Source organism: Castanea sativa, chromosome 4 (assembly GCF_040712315.1).
Source record: "Castanea sativa cultivar Marrone di Chiusa Pesio chromosome 4, ASM4071231v1".
Lineage (NCBI taxonomy): Eukaryota > Viridiplantae > Streptophyta > Magnoliopsida > Fagales > Fagaceae > Castanea > Castanea sativa.
The window spans coordinates 35,530,899-35,555,311 of record NC_134016.1 but is presented as its reverse complement, the minus strand read 5'-3'; the positions used below and the strand labels follow the sequence as shown (position 1 = coordinate 35,555,311).

Below are 24,413 nucleotides of genomic sequence, written 5' to 3'. Positions count from 1 at the left end.
AACTACAAAAAATTACAATTTAAACAATTTATTAATAACATAGCTATTGATTTTTAATTTTATAAAATTTTGCAAATATAAGAATATAAAAACTAAAAAGAAAATGTAATAGTAAATTTGTCAAAATTTATCCCAATAAACAAAAAAAAATACAGGTTAAAAAAATACTTTAAAACCCATTTAAAAAAAAAAATTCAAAAAAAAAAAAAAAGAGTTTTTTTGTTTTGGTTTGAAAAAAGGTCGGTTCCCAAATCACAGAAACGGTAATACTAAAACCCTCCTTCCCCTGCGCTGTCTCTCTCAGAAACTCACAATCTTCGGCTCTTGGTCTCCTCCGGTGGTCTCTCTCTCTCTCTCTCGCATTCACACTTCGTTTGCTTCACACGCTCGAACACCTCCCACGTGCGAGACACAGCGCCATAGCCAAACTTTCTCAGAACCCAAACTCTCTCTCTGTCTCTCTCTCTTCCTCGCCGAACAAACCCTAGTAATAATCTCTCTCTCTCTTTGATTAGTTTCCTTAACTTTTATTGTTTTGCTTTTGAAATTGAACTTCAATTCTAACTTCTGTGTTTGGTTGCTTGGAATATAAGAACCCAGTAATTTCTTGTTTGGTTGCTCAGAAACTCACAGTTTCCAATTCTAATACCTGTGCTGTGTATTTATTTACTTATGAATTAGTCAAACTTATATATAGTTAATATAAATATATAGTTTCATTGAATTTAATTTTCCTTGGAAAATATTAACACTGTTTTAATTAAATTGGGAGACTTAATGTACTGCACAAAAGAAATTTTTTTTAGTAATGAAAACAATGGAAATGTAGCTTAAACCAAGTCAGAGAGTGTTATTGTGACATGTTGAAAGTTAATTTACTGTTTGGTTGCTGAGAAAACTGAGGATATGGCAAAGAAAAAGGGAAAAGTTAATGGATGCCCTAAGGGCATTGGTCTAGGAAATATTTCAGAATTTTTTTATGGGAAAAGAAAAAAGTAACTGAATTGCCCAAAGGGCACATGTTAATGGGACCCAAGAAAAAAAAGCCATGAAATGGTTATTGAATATTTTGGCTTTTTATTTTATGCTCTGGGTTTTGAAAGTGATGTGAAATTTACATTGATTATTGTGATGATTCAGCTGAATAAGTGGAGGTTTTCTTCTTCTCAAGTCCATAGCAAATCAACAACTTATTCATTTTTATTGTTCTTTTATAATTGAAAGTTTCAGCAACCAGATGACCCTAGGAGGAATTATTAATCTTTTGGTTCATTTGATCGTCTGTACTTTGATCAGCACTAGCCAATGACCTCTAGGTCAAATGGAAATTCCAATAAAAATATTCAGGGTTCAAATCCGGAAAGCCCCTTCCCCTAATTAAAATGCTAAAAAATAAAAAAATTTCCATTGGCACTACTATATTTGGCCACATTTAATTTTAATAGTTTGTCGCCTACGTTATTTATACCCAATATTAGAAGGGGGAACCTCTGGTTTGATTTGGTTGTTTGGTTACGTTATTTGATGCCAGGGAAAATGGCGAGCGATGGGAATTTGAAGACATGGGTATCTGATAAGTTGATGTCGATACTGGGATATTCTCAGCCCACATTAGTTCAATATATAATTGGACTAGGTAAAGCATGATATGGTGTACTTAACGTATTTCACTTTGTGATTATGGTTAGCACTTTGTTTAATGGAGATGTTGCATTTGTTGTAGCTAAGAAAGCGACATCACCTGCTGATGTGGTGAATAATCTAGTCGAGTGTGGATTGTCTTTATCAAGTGACACCCATGCATTTGCTGAAGAAATCTTCACTAGAGTACCCCGTAAATCATCTGGTGTAAATGTGAGTTTTTTTACTTGATATTTTGTCAATGCATATACTTCCATCTTTAATGAGCATCTGCTAGATTACCTTTGCCATTTTAATTTTTTTTTCTTCACATAAATGAATAAAAAATTTCCTGCCTTCTCTCACTTTAAGTGGTGTCTGTAACAGCTTTATCATGTTTTTTTTTTACATGAAGTAGTCTTTTCTATTGATATCTTATCTACCTATAAAAAAAACAGCTTTATCAGAAACAAGAGAGGGAAGCTGCGATGTTGGCAAGAAAACAGAAGACCTATGCACTTTTGGATGCAGATGATGAAGAAGAAGATAATGTTGTTGGGGATGATGCTGAGCATCGATCTTCCATTGCAGCTGCTCCTGAAACCAGAAAAGCAGATACCAATAGAAAACGTTTCAGGAAGAAGATTGAAAGTCCAGATGATGAAGACGATGAGGCATTGTGTTTATAATCTAATATATATATATATATATATATATTTTTTTTTTTTTTCCCCCATAAGCTAATGGGCAATACTTGTTCTAATGGCACATCACTTTTGTTTTCCTTAATGCAATGCCACAGGTAATTGGATGGGGGGAAGGAAAAGGACAGGTTAAAAGACAAACATCCGAAGATGAAGATGATGGTTCAGAGGTATCTTACTATTCTTAAGCCAAGTTGTTTTATTTGTCTTAGATGTTCTCTCTCTGTTACACCACAATGTTTTTTTTATTTTTGTGGATAAGTAAGAAGAAAATATAATTAATAAAGGAATAGCAAGAAAAATACAAAGAGTTCACGGTAGTGAACAAAGAAAAATAAGGAAGCAAAAAGACACAAGCAGCCACTAAGCTATATGTTACACCACAATGATCATTGAAAAAAATAATTCTTCTTTGTTTGGTAAGTTACACATGCCCATAGTGGGTCTTGAACCCTTGTCCTCATCCTCCATCTCATTAATATGTGAGGAGGAAATGGCATTTGAGCTATATTTCATTGGCTCATTGAAAAAAATGGCTGAGTTATAATGCACGACCAACCTTAAATAATTGACTTCTTTCATTGATTCAGTTTAATACTTTTAAGGCATTTAGCTGGTATTCTGATTGGCTGGTTCGTTTGCTTGTTATATTATATAACCACATCGTACTTGGCAATGCTGGGTGAGGACATTTAAACAGTATCCTATCTAATTTTTTTTTTTTTTTTGAATACCTACCTGGTTTCATTGATTTTACTATTGTTTGCCTTGTTAAAATTTGTAACTTGTGTTTCCCGAAACATCAATTCTATCAGGGAAAAACATTATTTTTATTTTCATTATTTAGTTCTTTTTTCCCCTTTCCCAAACCTAACATATGATTTGTGCTTCGAATGTTATGCAGTCAGAAGAAGAAAGACTGCGTGACCAAAGAGAGAGGGAGCAATTAGAGCAAAATATAAGGGAACGGGATGCAATAGGGACACGGAAGGTACACATTTATTTATATCAAAATTGTTATTTTGATCTGTTACTTTTAGTTGTTAGAAGATATATTTGTAACTTGTTGGGCTAAGTCTTGTTATTTCAAAGCATCATGGTTGATGTTCCCTGTAGATCCTTACATGATTGATACCTCTATGCATAAAGAGGCAGCTAAAGAGTGGCCACATATTTGAGCCTGCCAGCAGATGCAAATTAATTTGGCAGGTCCATGTAACATATATAGGTGTATATACAGGCTTGGATTCATTGTCCCTACATCTATGTAGATGTATTTACACTAAACAAAATTTAGTACTTTTGCTTTGATATAGCACGATAGACTCTGCTGTGTCTTCCTATATGTGTGAATGATTAGTATTAAATGTCATTTTCGTACATACAAGATACATATATGCACAAACAGATAATCTTTTACGACATGCTTTATTTGTTAACTTTCATGTTACTTATATTCTATCTCTTTTATTTATTTATTTATTTCTTCTTTTTGGTTGTTGATTTTTTAACAGCTAACAGAGTCAAAGTTAACACGAAGGGAGGAAGGTATGGTATTCTAGAGTCCTGCTTAAGTACATCAACACTCATTACATCCCACAAATAAATGCATAATTGCTCATACAAATACATATTGTAGATTTATATACATTTAGATGTAAATGTGGTTCAGCTATGTATTTTATTGCACAACAGAAGAGGCAATAAGGAGATCTAATGCTCTGGAGCAAGATGGCATTGGAACTTTAAGGTTGGTCATTATATATATATATATATATGGTTGTGTTTTCATTTATTCATTTTTATTAACATGATATTACATCTTTGTTTGAAATGAGAACTTCATTCTTTTTATTAAAAATATTATTAAGAGCATGATGTTTACTTGATGTGACTAAAAGGATTCTTTAAAGTTAATCCTCTAGCTAGCACAGAATGGCACAAAGGAGTCATTTAGTCAACCTTATAAAGCTGGATAGAGTCTTGCTTGAGTTGTTTTGATGATAACAAAATTGAGAGACACATTGTGAGAAAAAATAGGCTTGTTGAGATAATTTAGTTATGCAGTTTGTGACTTGCTGATTAATATGAAAGACAGTGCTTGACAGCCTACTGAAATCTCCTTTATTACACCAAGAACCTTGTAGTTCAACTAGCACCTCCTGATGTTTCCAATGGAGGCAAGGTTCAAATCTAGGAAGCACATACACATTATTATCAAAAAATAAATAAAAAACCTTCTTTATCACATTCGATTGTATCGATTTTATCATTTAACAGTGTTAAATGAGCTTGAACATGACAAATATGATCTTAAGAAGTGATTTTCATAAATTTTTAGCTGTCTATGAAACACCTAGATGAAAATTATTGGGAGTTACTAATATACAAAACACTGAGTTGATGTGTAGAAGCATAAACAAGTGTGCTTAGCAGACTAAGAACTATTTTTTAACGAAGTAGGTTCCTTCGTCATATTTGAGCAAAGCAGACACTGATTTGGGCATAACACATCTTACACCAAAAACTGCAAAGACAGAAGTCCTTAACTAAATTTTTATAAGCTCCTGATTTTTGCCCCTACAGTACATTCCCAATCTACTTGGGTTGGCTATGATTTTTAATAATATTTTACGTTACTTTTATTTATTTATTTTTTTACAATTAATAAAAATTTATTGAAATAGAGGAGAAGCCTCATGTGCATAGGATGTGTATGCAAAGTTTCCCTAAAGAAATACATGAATCATAGAGTTACAAGCAAAAAGAGAGAGAATGAAGAAAACTCCAATAGATTTTGTGTCTTCTTAGGCATCATCCAATGAATCCCAAACACAGTAAAAAACCAAAAATAAACAAACCCCAGTTTTATGGGCTACTTTGCAATGAGGCAGCAAATGATCTGTAGTATGAAGAAAGCCACTTTCCTCGGTACCATTGTACACCGTATACCTCATACCACTAGAACCTCTTATCTGCAGGGCCTCCTAAAAGGAGTTAATCAAACTTTCCTTCAATGCTTAGCCTCCATTTCAACCAATTAAGATGTTAACGTAGAATCAACTCCCTCTTTCACAATCATTGAAAGCTTGTTAAAATCTAGTATTCCATGAGAAATTCCGCCTTTATTCAAAGGTCTTGGGCAAGAGTGCTCTGAAACACTCTTATTTGCCGCAATAGAGTCCATGTAACTAAGCAATATAACTCCTTTATTGCATAATTCCTACACTATTTTTAATGCCAAAGCCTCACTCTTCTACCATCCCCAACCTCATAAGTCAGCCTTCAGAAGTAAAGATCTATCCACTTGCCCTTATGCTTCTCCAAGGGCTACATCCATGCCTATTTCTAACACCATAGGACTTAAGCAATGAAGTAGCAAAGATCCGTAGATTTTTCATTTCATTTTTATATATAATAATAACAACACCAATCACAACCCCCCCTTCCCTTTATATGAAAATCAATGTAGAAAATTTCCCCAAAGTTGCTTTCCAAACAAAAAATGCAACCTTTGTAGGTGCTTTCAACTCCACTTAGCCTTTCAAGAGGAATCTAAACTAATAACCCCTCTCAGAGCCTCGTAATAGGCTCATTTCCATACAACTTCCAACATTTTTTAATCATATTTTCCAATATTTATCCTGACCAAGTAGAGCCAGTAAAAAAAAGTGTTAATTGGCAGCATCTATTACTTATAGATACTCATTCACTGTAGCAGATTTATTCACAGCTAGCGTAAATAGCTCTAGAAGTAACACCTTTAGAGGTTCATCAGCACAGCAGACATCATTCCAAAATCTGATGCTTCTACAATTACTAACCTGAAATTTAATAAAACATGAAAAAGAGTCCAACTGACTTTGATACCCTTCCCAACTCCCACTCCATCTGTATCTGTATCTCCCACTGAATTCAATGTCCAACCCCTTCCCCTCACCCATTTTTCCTATGTCTGATTGCCATGACCTCCATCCACAAATGATGTTGATGTCTCAATTCCCCATGCTGTTCTGAAGTCTTGCTATTTGTCATTTGTGTTGCTAGATTGGATGAAGATTCTGCAAAAAAAAAAAAAAAAAAAAATCATTCTCATATTACCTTAAATATTGTGTAAGTAAAGGCTTTATTGATAAAGAAAAAATGGTGAAGCCCTAGCACAGTGGAACTATTCAAGAGAAACTAAAAAACTAGGTTCGAGAAATACAAAGATCTAAAAATTCCAAAAATGCCAAAGAATAAAGTGAAGTGAAGGATTTTATGTATATTCTATCTGTTGCACCATTTGGTGTTCCAATTTTATGTGGTGGATTAATATTGATACTAATCATCTCTTTCTTGCCTTGTTTCAGAAAAGTTTCCAGACAAGAGTACTTAAAGAAAAGGGAGCAAAAGAAACTAGAGGAATTAAGGTATGATGGATGTACATTTTGCTCTTACGTTAGTTCAGCTGCATGCTGCAGCTTCTGGTTTTTGATGACTTTCGACCTGAAAAAAAGAATAATGGAAATAGTGGTCGGTGCTCTTTCTTAATAATTTTTTATTTTATTTTATTTGGCTTCACCTCAGAGACGATATAGAAGATGAGCAATATCTATTTGATGGTGTGAAGCTTACTGAAGCAGAATATCGTGAGTTAAGGTAATTTGTCTCTTACTGCTTGTGTATTCTTATATTATTCGTTTTCCTTCTCCATATTATGAGTCTATGAGTACTCACTTTGCATTAAATTATCTATCTTTTAAATAGTATGTCAAACTAATATTATGTTCTATGCGATTGGTTGGTATACATAATTTTTCAAAGAGTATATGTGTGCTGGATATCGAACCTTTATGATGTGATGTTATATTACTATGCGTGATTAAAGCCTTCTTCTTCCGTGCTTTGTTGGATTGGAGTGCTGCATCTCTCTCCCCCCCTTGTTTTTTTGTCTTGCACTTGTTTGATCATTCTTTTTTGAATTGTTTGTACTTCTTTCATAGTACTGCCAATGTACTAGGTTTGCTTTTTTCTAATAAAATTTTTTGTTACTTATCAAAAAAAAAAATCCTTGCACGATTAAAAAAAAAAAAAACTTGGTGCTTGCAAACTTTGTTAATTTTTTTTAGTGTTTCAAGGTTTTATTTCACATTAATTTGATATGCAGATGCCGAATATCTTCCCCACCCCCCAAATCTTTTGTCATTTTGGAAAAAGAACAAAAATCTTTGGTTGTCCTAGTGGATGCCCTCTCCTTTTGCAATGTGGACAGTTCTTTTGTCCATTTGTCCATTTATTTTACACTCATAAGACTTTTTTCCTAGACTAATGAAGAAGTCCTTTATTAGGTCTTGCATGTTGTGTTTGCATGTGTGATGATGTCTCTTGGGAACTCCATCTTACACCTTTTCTTTGCCACATAACTGAAATTAATTTTTCTTCTTTCATATTTACTATTTTTTTAATTGTTCAATTTCAATAGTATTTGTTAAAATAATGGCTAAATGGTTAAATTCACAATTTTTTAATAGCTTTAAGTTTTTGAGATAAGTGGTAGTTTATTATAGTATCAGAGCAAGTGGTCCTAATACCACCCTACCTTCTATTTAGTAAGTTAAAAATCCTACATGTTAGGCCCCGCTTATTAAGGGGGAGTTTAGTCTGACATGTGAGAGAGAGTGTTAGAATAATGGTTAAATGATTAAATCAACCATTCCTAATAGCTTCCAAATAGTATAAGCTTTTTGGACAAATGGTAGTTTATCATATTATTAAAACATTTCTTTAGTTTACATTGCTTATAACTAGCAGAGGGCTGGCTTACCTAGTGGCTAATGTTTCTACTTAGTTTGGGAGAGGGGGCTAGTAGGCACTCTTTCCTTAAATTTTTTAAGAGACTGATTGCCAGAGACTTGAGCTTATGACACATTGCTTGAGTATAGTACTAGTCAATAAAATTTCAAAATTGTTGGCATCTGTTTCTTAGACTGAAAAAAAGAAAAAGAAAAAAAGAAGCTTTAGAATGGCCACCCTGGTGGCATGCAGCAGAAAGATGTTAGAATGACTTAAAACATTCTGGGTGTTCTTCTTTATACACATGGTGCATTTTTGAACCATGTCTGTGAAAATCAACTATAGTCACCCTGTGGTTGAGTACTCACGTGAGATATGTTTTGAACTTATTCATTTTGCATCCGTAATTAATAGTTCAAAGGTCAGAATCCCTGTCATGGTCTCCAAGCATGCCTCTCTCCTCCCCCTGCCCCTTTTTCTCAAATTTCTGGAATTTTGATTGATGACAAAATGCATGGATTTTATGTTTGTTTAGGTACAAGAAGGAAATATATGAGATTGTGAAGAAGCGGTCAGAGGAGGATGACGATACAAATGAGGTAATCAACAGTTTCTTTTTTCGATAAGTAAATAAATTCATTCTAACCAAAAATAGTGCATCCCCATTACACAAGCTGTGTATAGAAGAAGGCACATAAAGGATACAAAAGAAAGACAAAACAGAACACATGGCAATAGTTAGTGTACAATGAGTCCATGAACTCTAATAACCTTCCAAAAAAAAAACTCTAATAACCTTCCACTACAAAATATAAAGTCTGCAAAGTCCACTCAAATAAAGTCTTAAAGAAAAAATACTTCAACTTCACCACACTAAGTTCTTGACCCTCATTATGTTCCCTCCAAACACACCACATAAGACACAAAGGAATTGTTTTCCAAAACTCCCCACTACCTCTCCTGCCAAACCTCCCCTTAAACACTCCAACGTCTCCAACACCATGACATCACCCAAGAAACACCAAACAAACAAAATACCATACACCATAACTCCCAAGCCACATCACAATGGTGAAATAGGTGATTTACATCCTCCTTGTTCCGTTTACGCATAAAGCACCACTCCATAACAATGATACCTCATCTCTTGAAATTATCTGCTGTTAAAGTCCTCCTCAACACACACCGTGAAATGAAAGCAACCCCTGGAGGGATACAGTTTTCCAAAGTACTCTTCCAAGGAAAGTCTGCACCCCCTAGCAATGTGTTGTAGTAGCTCTTCACTTGAAAAGCCTTTTGAGGCGAAGGGGTCCACACCAATGTATCATCCTCCCCATGTCTAAATTTTGTGTTGTAGAGCTCTGCCAATAACTGGGCCACATCATCTACTTCTAAGTCCTGCACTGCACGAAGAAGCAAAGGATTCCTATGCAACTGGTCATCCTTATACTCTATATAATTAACCATCATAGCTTCACTATCTTGTGCCATAAGAAACAATGTAGGATACCTTTCCTTGAGGGAAGTCTCTCCTTGCCACAGATCATGCCGGAATCTAATTTTAGAGCGATTGCCAACATCAAAACAAATGAAGTGTTTGAATATATCAGAATAAATGGTTGTGGCGGTTTGGGGTGGAAACTGATGCTCTCTGGAGGCAAGTTATGGGGATAAAATATGGTATTTCTAGGGGTGGCTGGTGTACTGATTTGGTGGTAGGGCCCTATGGTGTTAGTTTGTGCCGTATATAAGCAAGGGTTGGCCTGATCTTCTGAATAACAGCTCTTTTGAAGTGGGAACAGGTCATAAGATTCATTTTTGGTTGGATATCTGGTGGAGTAATGAGTCCTTTTTGGACAGATTCCTGGACCTTTTTGAAATTGCAAAAAATAAAGAGGCTTTTGTAGCTGAATATTTGGATGGTTCCAATGCTTGTATCCATTGGAATCACATTCATTCAGCCTCTTCATGATTGGAAGCTAGAGAGCGTGGACTTATTCCTAATGGAGTTATATTCTGTAAAGATTAATTTTCCTCAGGAGGATATACTAATCTGGAATCCTTCTTAGTCTTGAGGATTTTCAGTAAGTTATTTTTATCAGCTTTTGAGGAGAGGTGGGGGATGCATTTTTTTTTTTTTCCTTTGAGGACGGTGTGGCGTGTGAGAGTTCCTCCTCGGGTTGGTTTCTGTCTGGTCCACTGTGAAAGGGAAGATCTTAACAACTGACAACCTGCAGAAGAGGGGTTTGATAATTTCGGATTGTTGTGTTATGTGTAGATCTGATGGGGAGGATATTGATGATTTATTTTTGCATTGTGGCATTGCATGTGAATTATGGGTTTTTATTTTCTCTCTTTTGGGTCTTTACTTGGGTCATGCCAAAGAAGGTGCCAGACCTGCTCATTATTTGGTCTGGACTTTGTGGTAAAAAAACTTAATCTACTACGTGGGGAGCTATTCTAGCTTGTCTTTTATGGACCATTTGGAGGGAAAGAAATCTGAGAGTGTTTGAAGGATCAAAATGTTCAACTGAAATCTCAAATTTGGAGTACTCTGTTTGAGTGGCAGAAGGTGTTTTGCTCTAATGTCGGTTCAGGTTTAGACTTTCTGACCTTTTTGGACAGTTTGGCTCTTTCCTGAATCTTGGGGTTGTTTTGTTTTATTCTTTTTCTTTTATGTATTCTTGCTTTTCTTTTCCTTTGGAGTGTCCTTAATATACTCCCTGTTTACTTTGGCCTCGGCCTTTCTTCTTCTTTTTTGATTGAATAAAGCTTCTTTTCTTTTATATATATATATATATCCCAACCACTTCTAATTTACTTTTACAAATGCAATCCATATGCTCCCCTAGCCACCCCTGAGCACCAGAACTCACTGCTGGATCTGTACTTTAACTCAATGAACTGTCTCCAAAGTGCCATTTCTTCATGCACATGACTCCACAAGCACTACCCACAAAGCTTGATTAAAGATTAACAGCTTATTAAATCCTAAACCCTCATTGCAGACTGGATTGCAACAAATATTCCGGTTAACCAAATGAAATTTAAATTCTTCACCCATACTACCCCATAGAAAATCTCTCTTAATTTTCTCCAATCTAGGTAACCAACCATTTCATCAAGGCATTGTTGTCAGATTTATTTATTCATTTATTTTTCTGGTTAAATATTTATGATAATGTTAATTGTGTTTGTAGTTACTTTGCATAGTCCCTGGTAGCACATGACAATTTTGCAAATGTTTCATAACATTAATATTTGAGGAATTGGTTGTTATTGCCAAGCTATAAAATTAAGCTGATGATCATCTACATTGCAATGTAGTGGGTTGGAAGGGATTTTTGCAAACCGGTTTAGATGAAAACTTTATTGCCTTTTCTGAAGAAAAAAATAATTAATTTTTGTAATTTAAACTTTTTTATATATTTTATAAGCAGTATTTCTGGGAAAAAAAGAAGAAAGATAAGAAATGTGAAACCAAAAAATGAATTTTCTGCCTCTCAATCAGTTAAAGATGGCAAATATTTTTGAAAGGTGATCATTGAACAAATTAGGAACCTAGATGATGATATGTACACAATTGAGTGGATTGCAGAAGTGTTTGAACCATCAAATACAGTATTTCCATTCCTCTTGTTCCTTTTCATTCTTAAGTCTGATTATGGTTGGGCAGTCCACTGACTTGTGGTCAAATAATTTTCAATGTTAGGGTTGCTTTCTGTTCCTTAATCTACTTTCTAGATGGGAAAAGACAAGTTCAGTTAGTTGCATTTTTACCTATCGATATAAAAAAAAAAAAAACTAAATAATCTTTTCCATGCTCAGTATCTCAGATCTGGATGGGAGCTACATTAAATTTAAAACTTCCATTCAATTTAAAAAAACATTAGTTTTAGAAATATCCCCCCAAAACTTATATCAATGTTTTAATTTTTTGAAGAGTTTCTCTCTGCAATTATCAAAAAAATGAAAAAATAAATGGTTCTTTCTGTCACATACTGACACACAGATTGTGTCTATATTATATGTATTTAACTTTCAAAAAAATATTTATATGTATTTATGCACGTTCGTTTGTCTGCACATCTGAATACACATACTAATGCAAGTATATGGCATGTATCTTTACGCTTACAGAAGGTCAGATTGGTTTGTTCTTGAGTTTAGTTACAATCACCATGCATTATGCAAATGATATTGGTGTTCAACCTCAACATCAAACATATATGCACCACAGTAGGACGGCAGAAATTGCCAGGGGATATGATCCTTTATTATTTCTATGAAAATGTTTTGTGTCACAGGCGTGGGATAGGATTGGGATAGGCGTGATATTTGTGTCTTTTTCTTTGTTTGGACAGCGGCTTGGTATAGGATTCTCACAGGAGATAACTTGAGGCTTAAGGGCTTTAACTCTGTTGATTGGTGTATTATGTGTCGTTTTTGTGGGGAGACAGTGGATCGCTTGTTGTTACATTGTGGAAAGGTTTATCGGATGTGGTGCTTTGTCTATAGAACCTTTGGGATTTCATGGTTCCCCTCTGGTACGGTGTCAGATCTTCTTTTTGGCTGGTGGAATTGGTTAGGGAAGTATTCATCGCACATTTGGAATTTAGTTCCATTGTGTTTGATGTGGTGTATTTGGAAGGAGCGCAATCGGCGGACATTTGAGGATTTGGATAGATCCGATGACCACATGCTCGCTCTCTTTTCTGGTTCCTTTTTGATTGGGCTAAGACTTGGGGACTCACATCTAGTGATTCTCTTCCTTTATTTCTTAGCCCTCTTCTACTTTGTTCTTAGTGTTTTTCCTCTTTTATGTTTGCACTTTTCTTCTTTTCTTGTACAGTTGATTTGCTAGTGCTTCTTTGCATTTAGCAGTTTTTTGAATATATATGTTTCTTACTTATAAAAAAATATTTTAGTTTTAAGAATAATTTAATACCAAATCCAACACACAAGTTGAAATATAGAGTTGACAGTATGCAAAAGACGATTACATTAAAATAAGTCAGATATATTTTTCCTCAAATGTAGGTCACAAGTAGACATCTATGCAGTGTTGGAATATCAAAATTTAAATAATGAATTATTTTTTCCCCTTCATACCATATTGCCATTGCGCACATACTTGATTTTGGCTAGGTGACACGTTTGAAGACCTTTCTATTAAGAAATTATCCTCTTGCTTCAAATAAACTTCAAAAAATTTAAGATAATGAGTGAATGAATTCTGTCCTATCTTCTGCCTATATATGTTTCTTGTTCTTATTAACTAATTATGTGCCCTTACATTCTTTGGAAGTGCAGTACAGGATGCCAGAGGCCTATGATGAGGACGGGGGTGTCAATCAGGAAAAGAGATTTGCTGTGGCTATGCAACGTTACAGGTCAGGTTACACTGGAAAGAAAGGATGCTGAGATGTTTACAATCATCGCATCTCTCTCTCTCTCTCTCACACACACACACAGTACAGTAGCCACATTTCGTTTAGGAGCTCTATCCACCACAGCATGGTTATGATTCTATTTTCTGGAAATGCATCTTGTTCAGTCTTGTTAAGCCTTTTTTTTTTTTACTTATTGTGCCTTATAGAGACCAAGGTGCTGCGGATAAAATGAATCCATTTGCCGAACAAGAGGCCTGGGAGGAGCATCAAATTGGTGAGTTGAAGATAAGCATTCTTTTTGTTCACCATCTAATCAAAATTCTCCTCTGTGATCAGTATTCTAATTCTGAAATCATTGCCTTTGCAGGAAAGGCAACGATGAAATATGGTTCAAAAAATAAAAAGCAAATATCTGATGACTATCAGTATGTTTATTCAATTTCCACTCTATTGCATCATTTTGGTGAATCTTGTTTACATGCTTTTAGGATGTTCATTGACATTCTCTTTTTTTCTTTTGTGAAATATAATGATTACACTTGGTTGTTGTCATAGTTTCCTTTGTTTTATGTGAGCATGGATATGACTAGCATGTGTTGTTTCTTTTCATATACAGGTTCGTGTTTGAGGATCAGATTGATTTTATCAAAGCATCAGTTATGGGTGGCGAAAATGTATGTATTTTAACTTTGCATGCGTTTGACATTGCATAATAAGCTGGCTTTTTACTTATTTTATGTACTGTTTTAGCTTTATTTCAAATAATCTAACTTTCAGCTTTTTGGAAATAAGCTTGCTTTTAGTTTTTTGTCTCACATTATGCAAATAAGCTACCGTAAATAAGCAATGGATAATATGGATCAAATTCTTCTGTTTTGTGCTAAATTTCTATCTGCTTCTGTGGCAGTTCCTCCCTAATTTTGTGCTAAATTTCTATCTGCTTGTCACTTTCTTCACTTGCAGATTGATAATGAGGAGGCCACTGAGTTGCTTGAGAAGTCTATGGCAAAATCAGCTTTGGAAAAGCTTCAGGTCAATTTGTAGTCAAAATCACTTTTGTGGGGGGGTTTGAAATACTTATTATTAGGATCAAATTCTTCTTTCTCTGTTTTTTTTAACTTTGCCTTATGACTTTTTGCATGAGGTAGTGTTCTTGAATATACATCTTTATTACTTATCAAAAAAAAAAAAAAATATTCTCAAGTGAAACAACACATATTTTGGAAATTTCAAAAAATTGAGGGAAGTTAATAAATAAATAAAATTTTGATTATCATTTTTCTTTATGCTCATTCAGGAGGATAGAAAATCTTTACCCATTTATCCATATCGAGAACAATTGCTTCAAGCCATTGAGGATCATCAGGTTTTGAATTTCTTCACACTTTTCGCCTATTAAAGTATTTTATATTTATGCTTATGTTTTGTATTATCAATTTGAGAAATGTCATGTATTATATGTCTGCATAGATGCACACAAATCTAAATGCATGTCTTTTAAGGTGTAAACTTCTTTATGATTACCTTTTATTTTTTTGATAGATTCTTGTTATTGTTGGTGAAACTGGTTCTGGAAAGACTACGCAAATACCCCAATATCTTCACGAAGTTGGATACACAAAGCGTGGAAAGGTATCAAGTTTTTGGTTATACTTATAAGTTATGGTGTTTTTTTTTTTTTGAATGAGATTTAGTGGAAATCTTCTGGTGATTTCCTCAATACAATTGCTGTTACCTTTTGTTGATTCCCTTGTGAAAAATTCAGAGAAAAATTTGAGATGATGTTACTGAGTTTATGTTACACACACACATTCTGACACATCCTCCCCCTTCAAATAAAGTGTGTTACCATTTTCTACATTCTGATGTAAATTGTATCCTTCCTAGTTGCCTTTGCAAACTAAAATTAAGAAGAGGTCTTTGTGATTGATGGAGTAGGTTGGTTAATTGAAAATATTTGGAATTCAGCCTAGGTTTAAATCATGATTTTGGCCTTTCTTTACAGATTGGATGTACACAGCCACGACGGGTTGCTGCTATGAGTGTTGCTGCTCGAGTTTCTCAAGAAATGGGTGTCAAACTTGGGCATGAGGTACGCCATCTTAATTTCTGTACTCTGGTTTGTTTTTAGATAGCCCACTGTTATTAAGTTCTTAGTACCGATTAAGCCCTGTGTGAAATAATGTATATTTTTGTGTTGGATTGTATGCCTTTTCATGTATGATGTATGTTGTACTTGTACGCACACTTTGATTCAAATATGTGATCTGATGTTATAGATGTACATGTGCTGGAAAAAAAAGAAAAAGAACAGCCAGATATGGAGGGATTGGAATTTTTGTCTTGAATTTTGCTTTATCTTTTGCAGGTTGGTTATTCTATCCGTTTTGAAGATTGCACTTCAGAAAAGACTGTTCTGAAATATATGACAGATGGGATGTTGTTGCGAGAGTTTCTTGGTGAACCAGATCTGGAAAGCTACAGGTGAGCTATATTGTTCTGTGTTTGGTTGGGGTGAGAAGGGATAGGAAATAAAATGGGTGTTCCCACCATTTTTTTCCCATCCAAATGGAAGAAAATGAGATGGGAAATGGGATTGAGAATAAAATACAAAATTACCCCTCCACTTTTTCATGTTTATACCTTTATATATTAAGGGAATATAAGTAATTCTCTCCATTCTCCCACTTTTCCATCTTCTGTACCAAACACATATGGTGGAAAACACAAATCTTTTCTATCCTCCCAACCCAACAGAGTCTTATGATTTAGTTAGATTGGTTTTGCTGATTTGCCTATTGATATTTCTACAAGCAGTATTTTATTAAAGACTCAAAGTTATTACTCAGCAAATAATTATTTCTTAATTATTAATTAAATAAAGGATAAGATCAATTCAGACGTCGTTTTTTTAGTTATTATAGAACATACAGAATTTAAGTGGTCGAATTCGGGGCCGTTTACTCGATTTTGAACCCATTTATCTTATAAATAAAAATAAATAATACGGACTCGGTCCTTAGATTTATTTATGGCCGTAAAGGAGCCGTATGAAGCGAAAATCTCATGATGTTTGCAAAATTTTCAGTGTGGTGATGGTGGATGAGGCCCATGAAAGAACTCTCTCAACTGATATTCTATTTGGATTAGTGAAGGTGTGTAAAACCTTTAATTTAAAGCGGTTAGTGTTTTATGGTTTTTATTTTTTCAATTGAAGTTCATTTATTGGACTGTTGGGTCATTTTTACAATCACAAGTGGCAATCCTGCAATTAGGTGTGTAGATCAGTCTGCCAATGTTTTGGTGAGTCTTACAGTTTAATATTGGCAAGGTGTATTGAAGTTTCGGTTGTTTGTTTTCCTGGAAATAATGGAAAATATTTCAAGTGATTCATGAAATGCCTTTGGCATGTAAATTTTCAGTATTGCCATCTGAAAGGTATTAGAATTGAAGAATGCTTAATATGGAACCAATCAGACAGCTTACTTGTCCCAGTTAGATGTACAGGGAGCACATTCTTCTCTTTGGAATTGTCGACTACCTTTGGCTTCAGGACTCTGTTTGGCATTTAATATTATTTTTAATCATTTGTTTACTATCTAACTACTGGTGCTCTTGTGTAACAGGATATTGCTCGATTTCGCCCCGATCTTAAGTTGCTAATCTCAAGTGCAACGCTTGATGCAGAGAAATTTAGTGATTATTTTGATTCAGCTCCAATATTTAAATTTCCAGGGAGGCGCTATCCTGTTGAAATACACTACACAAAAGCTCCAGAAGCTGATTATTTGGATGCAGCTATAGTTACTGTTCTTCAAATTCATGTGACACAAGAACTGGGAGATATTTTGGTTTTCTTCACTGGTCAAGAAGAGATTGAAACAGCAGAAGAAATTATAAAGCACAGAATAAGGGGCCTAGGGACAAAGATTGCTGAGCTGATTATATGTCCTATTTATGCAAACCTACCGACTGAGCTCCAAGCAAAAATATTTGAAGCCACTCCTGAAGGAGCACGGAAGGTTGTTCTTGCTACAAATATAGCTGAAACCTCCTTGACTATTGATGGGATCAAGTACGTAATTGACCCAGGCTTTTGTAAAATGAAATCTTATAATCCGAGGACTGGAATGGAGTCATTGCTAATTGCTCCAGTCTCCAAAGCATCAGCTAACCAGAGGGCAGGTCGAGCGGGAAGAACAGGTCCTGGAAAATGCTTCCGGTTATATACTGCCTACAACTATTACAATGATATGGAAGATAATACCATACCAGAAATACAAAGGACTAACCTTGCAAATGTTGTCCTTAGTCTTAAGAGCCTCGGGATCCATGACTTGATCAATTTTGATTTTATGGACCCACCTCCATCTGAAGCATTATTAAAAGCCCTAGAATTACTCTTTGCTCTGAGTGCATTGAACAAACTGGGCGAGTTAACTAAAGTGGGTAGACGGATGGCTGAGTTCCCTCTTGATCCTATGCTATCCAAAGCAATAGTTGCTTCTGACAATTACAAATGCTCAGATGAAATGATTTCCATTGCTGCTATGCTTTCTGTTGGAAATTCGATATTTTATCGTCCAAAGGACAAACAAGTCCATGCTGACAATGCGCGAATGAATTTTCACACTGGAAATGTAGGGGACCACATCGCATTGCTAAAGGTTCGGTTAATAATGGTCTTGGGTGTTATTTTGTGGATACACATTTTCCAGTTCTACATGTTCACTGACATGACATGCTCAATAAATTTGAATGGTTTAAGTTTCTTTTAGGTGAGATCTTTAAAATTTTATGATGTGACTGGATTTCCATGTGTGGCTGGATAGTAATGTCCTTTGTACTAATGTACAATAGGCTGTTCTGGCTGCATTTTCAGTAATAACCAAAAGAATAGTGATGTGGCTGTAGTGTTTTATTATACTTAATGATTTATGGGCATTGCAATGAATAGCCATGTTTGAGAAATTGGTATTGACCTCGTCTGTTGTTTTCTCATTCAGGTCTACAATTCTTGGAAGGAGACAAATTACTCAACACAATGGTGCTATGAAAATTATATACAGGTATGGTTTGGGCACAACTCCTCTTGGTTGTAACAACCTTAATTGTGCCAATGTTTTTATAGAAGCCTATGAATTTGTTAGAATTATGTAGTTAAATGATTAAATCTACCATCTTCTAATAGCTTAAGCTTTTGGGACAATCAGTAATTTAATAGTGTTAATTGCATACATGTCACCAGGTGCAAAGGCCTTGAGATGAATTGGTTTTAGAAACTGCTAATAGCTAAAAAACCTTCTTCTGGAGCTTAGTTCAGTCAGAATTAATATGTACTATATTGTATGTATAATTCTTGTTTACAACTAAAATAAGGATTTGACACAGCTAAGTGGCAATGGTGTAACAATACAAGTGCTCTTCCCCCCCCCCCCCCCCCCTCCCCCAACACTAAAATTTTTATTTTAAAATCCATAAATTTATAAATTTTACTCTTTATTCTTTATTTTGTCTTTAAATTAATGAGTTTGATGAAGATTGTAAACTTCCTTAGCATTAGCTTTATTGTTTATGTTGACTGTACGGCAATTTAGACATTCTTATGCTGGCTTAAAGGGTTAATTGTTGTGCTAGTTGTTTGTAATCATAAGTGTTCTTGATTTTTTTGTAATTTCAATTTCAATGTTTACAGGTTAGGAGTATGAAACGTGCAAGGGACATACGTGATCAACTTGAGGGGCTCTTGGAAAGGGTTGAAATTGAAGTAACCTCAAATGCCAGTGATTTAGAACCTATAAAAAAAGCTATAACATCAGGTAATTACTTTGCTTGCAATGACGAGGAAGTCAAAATGATTCCTTATATATATATATATATATATATATATATATATATAATACCTGTGTGTGTTCATTGTTGAAATTAATGCTAAATGGTCCCTTTTAGGCTTTTTCCCACACTCTGCAAGGCTACAAAAGAATGGGTCTTATCGGACAGTTAAACATCCACAGACTGTTCACATACATCCAAGCTCAGGGCTGGCACAAGTAAGTAATTCATGCTTTTATTAATCATTGATTATGTTGGGATGTGGAGACCTATAAAAAAAATGATGTTGGGTTGTGGAGCTTATGATTAAAGCACAATATATTCAATCAAAGTGATAGGTGGAGTTACACGTATAATGCTATTAGACGTGTATCCTTCTTATTGTCTAGTTTAATCAAGTGATACGTGGTTTGAAGCATGTTGATCCATTAAATGGTTTCTAGGATGTAAAGACCTGAGGTTATTTGTAGAATAAATTATGAAATTTGTCTACGTGTGGTCACATCCACCCATGTGGATGTGGTGGATTTAGGGTGTTGATAGGAAAGCTGAAGGGTTTAATTTGAGTTTGTAAAGGAAAATGAAAAAAGAGAGAATTATATGGTGTTTTGTGACTGTGTAAAGAGTATTCAAGAATAGTACCACGAGAAAGAGAAAGATAATAGAGGGAAGAAAGGAAAAAAGAAGAAAGATACTAGGACCTATGAAACATGAACACGGATACGGCATGAGTAAGACACGATATAACACGGAAATTTTTGAAAAATTAGGACATGAATACGGTGGGAATACATATATTAATTAATTATTTAGTATATTTTTAAATGTTGTTAAGCATCTATTTTTTCATATAATATTAAATATATCAAGTTGAGAGCAATAAAGGATGATAAAATGAATTCATGACTTACATATGATGTCTAATAGAGAAAATAAAAGATAACTAGATAAGTGTTCAAGATTAAAACTAAAAAGAAATGAAAGATAAGTGTTGCTCCTATGACCTAAATTAAAAAAAAAAAAATTAAAAGGACACAGTCGGGACATGGGTGCAACAGTGTCCTAGGTGTGTCGTGTGTCTGACACAGGTACAACACGGCCCTGTCACAACCGAATTCTCAATTCTTATTATTCAACACCATCTATTTGTTTAGTACATCAAGGATAAATATATATATATATATATATATAAAATATTTATTTATTTATAAGGACTCATTCTTGTACTATTAGTATTATGATTGCTAGTTCATAAATAAAAAATGTATTAGGATTGCTAGTTTGACTAGTGGACTTATTTTATTTTATAAAATGGTTTGACATTACTAAAACGCAGCCCCTTGGACCCCCTGAACTTGGTGCATGGGTAGGTACCACTTGGACCAACAAGTCTGGTGTTTGACTAGTGAAGAAAAAGCTAATAAAGTAGTAATAACTAACAAAAGAACTAACTTAGACTCTAAGAAAATAAAACCTAAGATACTTAGGATCTCCTAGAAAGTTATAGATTCAACCAAAATACCCATAAGTCACAGGATTTGGAGAAATAATGGTATTGCGTATGATTAAAAAATTGATAATAATTTGTTAAATAAAAACCCTAATTAAAAACTGTTTCCACCCTATAAAACATATAACTAAATCTTTAAAACCACAGTCTATCACTTTGATTAGACTTCACAATTAGTCTTGAATAGATGAATTTGCAAAGCAGTAACAAATTAATCTCAAGTGTAGTGATTTCATACTGCCGTTCTTAGATTCTCTTCTTATTTGTACATAGTTTGTTTTTTTGTATATATTTTTGTTACTTCATGCTCCTTGCATGAAGTAGCCTTGATTAATAAATTTTATCTTACTTTTAAAAAAAAAAAAGGCTTGTTGTTGGACTTGAAGTTGGAGTAGTTCCAGTTTGGCCTGTTTCTGATTTTAAAATAATTATTTTGAATGCAAAATTGTAAAAATATGATACTTATCAGAAAAAGTAAAATGAAAAAAATGAAACTAAGGGAAATTGGTAATAATATTCACACAAAGATTTTGATGCTTCTCAGTGGGATTGGTGCTTTGTGTTAGATTTGTAGGTGCATTTTTTATGCACTAATATTTTTTTTTTTGTCTACTGCCCTATGATGAGCCAGTTGAACTGTCTTGCTCCTGGTTTTCATTTTTCAAACTGTGTGTTTGGGCTTCCAAATTCATATAAACCAATGTCTTAGGCTTTCTCGTTATAAATAAAATGTGCTGGCACACTTTTCCCTCTTCCCTATGGAGCAAGGTGTTCCTTAACATGAAAAGCCGCGATTAAATCTTAGTAAAGGAGATTTTTTAATAGGGCTAGTATGAATGAGGATTGATTATGCCAACTTGGTTGATAATGATCTATTTTATATTTTTCGGTCTGATGTTCCATCTAGAATACCTTAACATTCTCTTCTTTAGTATATGCAAAAATAAAACTTATTCCCACTTGGCTGGACTGTTACGGTAGTAATTATATAATAACTGATATCCTAAGAGAAATGACTTGTGAATGACATTATTTTCTATCTTTTTCACCTTCAGATCCTTCCAAGATGGGTTGTATACCATGAATTGGTACTCACAACCAAGGAATATATGAGACAGGTATTTGTCATCTGCCCTCGAAGCATTTGATTTTAGTTGGCTTTTCAGTCTTTTCCAATTTGGAATATTTGCCATCATAACAAAAAATGAAAATTTGAATTACAGGTAACAGAACTAAAGCCGGAGTGGTTGGTGGAAATAGCCCCACACTATTACCAGCTTAAGGATGTCGAAGATTGTATGTTCTCTTTCTCTCTTTCTGTGTGTGTGTTTGGGGGTGTGTATCCTGTCTGAAGTAGGGATAAAGTGGCTTCCCCTCTTCAACACTATCAATATTGTTTAGGGCCTTTAACATAACTTCTCCTTATATTTTAATATTGTTAGGGATAGAAAGAATAATAAATTAAGTTTCCCTTTTCTCACAAGGCCTGCTGATTAAATATTGGAATAATTAGTTTCTTTTTGATTGTTTAGACCTTTTACAATATTGATGAGGCCTTAGTCCAAAAGTATGAAATTGACTATGGATCCTTAACAAACTAATTGGGGTCATTCACATGTATTCTTTTCCTCTATTCTAACTAAATTCAAAATCATACTCCCTTTGACCTCTTTAATTAATATGTAATTTTTTACTACTTCTGTTACTATTTATTTAGGTTTTCCTCCACCTGTCATCATTCTTTTGACTTAAATCAAATCATTCTTCCTTAATATTCATTAATCACTCTCTCTTTCCTATATTGACTACTTGTTAGTGGATTGAAATAAAATGTATTGGTTATATATTCCATGAAATTCCAAGCATGCCCAAAATCATTCTTCTTGGTAGAAAACCTACCAAACCACCATTATTGTTAGAAAATATTGGTTAAGTGATTAAATTCATACTTTCCTATCAAATATTGTGTTTGAGATAAGTAGTCTCCTAAGTTTGATTCCAGTCTCTATTTTACATTTTATTAAAAAATTAAGGGTGTTCTCCTTTTTGATATGGGGCCCCACTTGTTAAGGGGGAGTGTGGACTTGTGAGTGGGAGCTTTGGAAAATAATGGTTAAGTAATTGGTCACCATTTTTTTTTAATCAAGTTAAGCTTTTGAAACAAGTGGTAAATTTTTAATGTCTATGCCATCTTTTAAGAATAGTCTGTGAGAAAGAACATTGTTTAGGAGGAAACCATGCACCTCTTCTGAATGCTGTGGGTAGCATAAATGGGCTCTATTTGCTGTAAAAGTGATGGTTTCATGTTTTCTATTTTTTTTTTGGACAATTATCTGTTGAAATTTTACTTGAGTTGTCAGATGTCTTCTCCAATATGCTTGTAAGGTTTAAAAGTCTGGCATTATTCAAGAATTTCAAAATGCAAACTTCTATCTTCCCCCTTTTATTTTTTCCTCAAAATTGAAAATAGATGTTTGCAAGTTATACAGTAATGTGGCTTCTAACTAATTGTGGCTACTGTACTTGAAAACAAAATCAGAATTTTTAAGAATAGAAAACTAGAAGTAAATAGAGGAATACTAATCACTTAATGAAAAAGATGAAAATACTGCATGCACAACAGAATCTTTAAGGGTGGCATATATAACTATATTTGTGTGAATGAAAGAATGGACCATTCTTTTTTCTGTCCATTTTTTCTCCCTAGTCAGCTTTTTCAGTTTTAAGTTATTGTGGAAGCAGATGCATAGCTGCAGTGCTAACTCGTGTAATTTAAGTTAAAAAATGCATCTACTTTTGTGAGAGTGGATGTATTCACATGTTGAAAGAAGACTAAATTCTACTGGGAAATATTCTGTTGTAGCATTTTATAAACAGCATTAGTAACTGGCTCTCATTTTGAATGTTGGCATTTACGCTTTTGGTTGATTTATGGTAAATATTAGTAAAACTACTTGATTTATGGTGTTAAAGTTATGGCTCCTTTTCATGTTTAATGTTTAGATAACATATAGCAACACTGACTTTCTTATATCATTTGGTTGCCTGGATTGCTAAATTATGTTTATCCGTGACAGCGGGTATGAAGAAAAAGCCACGTGCAGAAGAAGGGCAAGGATTGTAGGGCTGGCAAACTGGCCACAAGTATCAGGAAAGCATATTGCAGATGATTTAGCAGAGAAGATGACTGTACATATCGGACACACTTCAGTAGAGGAAATGTAAATACCATTTTGTATATCTAGAATACTAAAAATCTCTGGGTAAAATCACACTCATGCATGCTGCAACTTAGCAATTTGGAGAAGCTGTTTTTTTGAAAGCTTAATATTCTTTTCAAAGAAATTCTAGTGTATTGGTCCCTTAATCTTGGGGTAGAGCATAACCTGAGTCAACAGTGTAGATAAAAAATACCTGCTTGTAAAATGTTGAACATATCAAGATTAACTAGCCACTGTCTTGCTCATTTTGAAATATTTTTCCCAAAAAAAAAGACATTTTTATTACTCATTTATAAATACTCATTAATAATATTTTGGTGATTGTTAAGATTGTATTATTAAGAAATTGCTTGAGTTA

General features: G+C 34.2%; 1 protein-coding gene across 1 annotated transcript; it reads left to right on the top strand.

Moving 5' to 3' along the window:
- The first annotated feature begins 216 nt into the window (after positions 1–216).
- On the top strand, positions 217–24,393 carry LOC142631666 (pre-mRNA-splicing factor ATP-dependent RNA helicase DEAH1-like). The gene is made up of 28 exons (XM_075805897.1): positions 217–487; positions 1,532–1,636; positions 1,724–1,854; positions 2,079–2,294; positions 2,423–2,494; positions 3,229–3,315; positions 3,839–3,872; positions 4,020–4,074; positions 6,677–6,736; positions 6,894–6,965; positions 8,635–8,698; positions 13,413–13,492; positions 13,699–13,766; positions 13,860–13,917; positions 14,109–14,166; positions 14,456–14,524; positions 14,790–14,858; positions 15,035–15,124; positions 15,498–15,584; positions 15,861–15,976; positions 16,581–16,647; positions 17,119–18,159; positions 18,499–18,561; positions 19,188–19,311; positions 19,442–19,542; positions 21,890–21,952; positions 22,058–22,130; positions 23,912–24,393. The coding sequence occupies exons 2-28, from the start codon at positions 1,537–1,539 to the stop codon at positions 23,956–23,958; spliced, it is 3,165 nt and encodes a 1,054-aa protein (XP_075662012.1). The 5' UTR covers positions 217–487; positions 1,532–1,536; the 3' UTR covers positions 23,959–24,393.
- Positions 24,394–24,413: the final 20 nt, after the last annotated feature.

What these genes read in the sequence shown, in the direction of transcription:
- LOC142631666 (XM_075805897.1), top strand. Translation starts at nt 1,537, where the DNA reads ATGGCGAGCGATGGGAATTTGAAGACATGGGTATCTGATAAGTTGATG. An exon ending in GATGGCATTGGAACTTTAAG is followed by an intron (nt 4,075 to 6,676) that starts GTTGGTCATTAT and finishes GCCTTGTTTCAG; the next exon opens with AAAAGTTTCCAGACAAGAGT. An exon ending in GTGGCTATGCAACGTTACAG is followed by an intron (nt 13,493 to 13,698) that starts GTCAGGTTACAC and finishes TGTGCCTTATAG; the next exon opens with AGACCAAGGTGCTGCGGATA.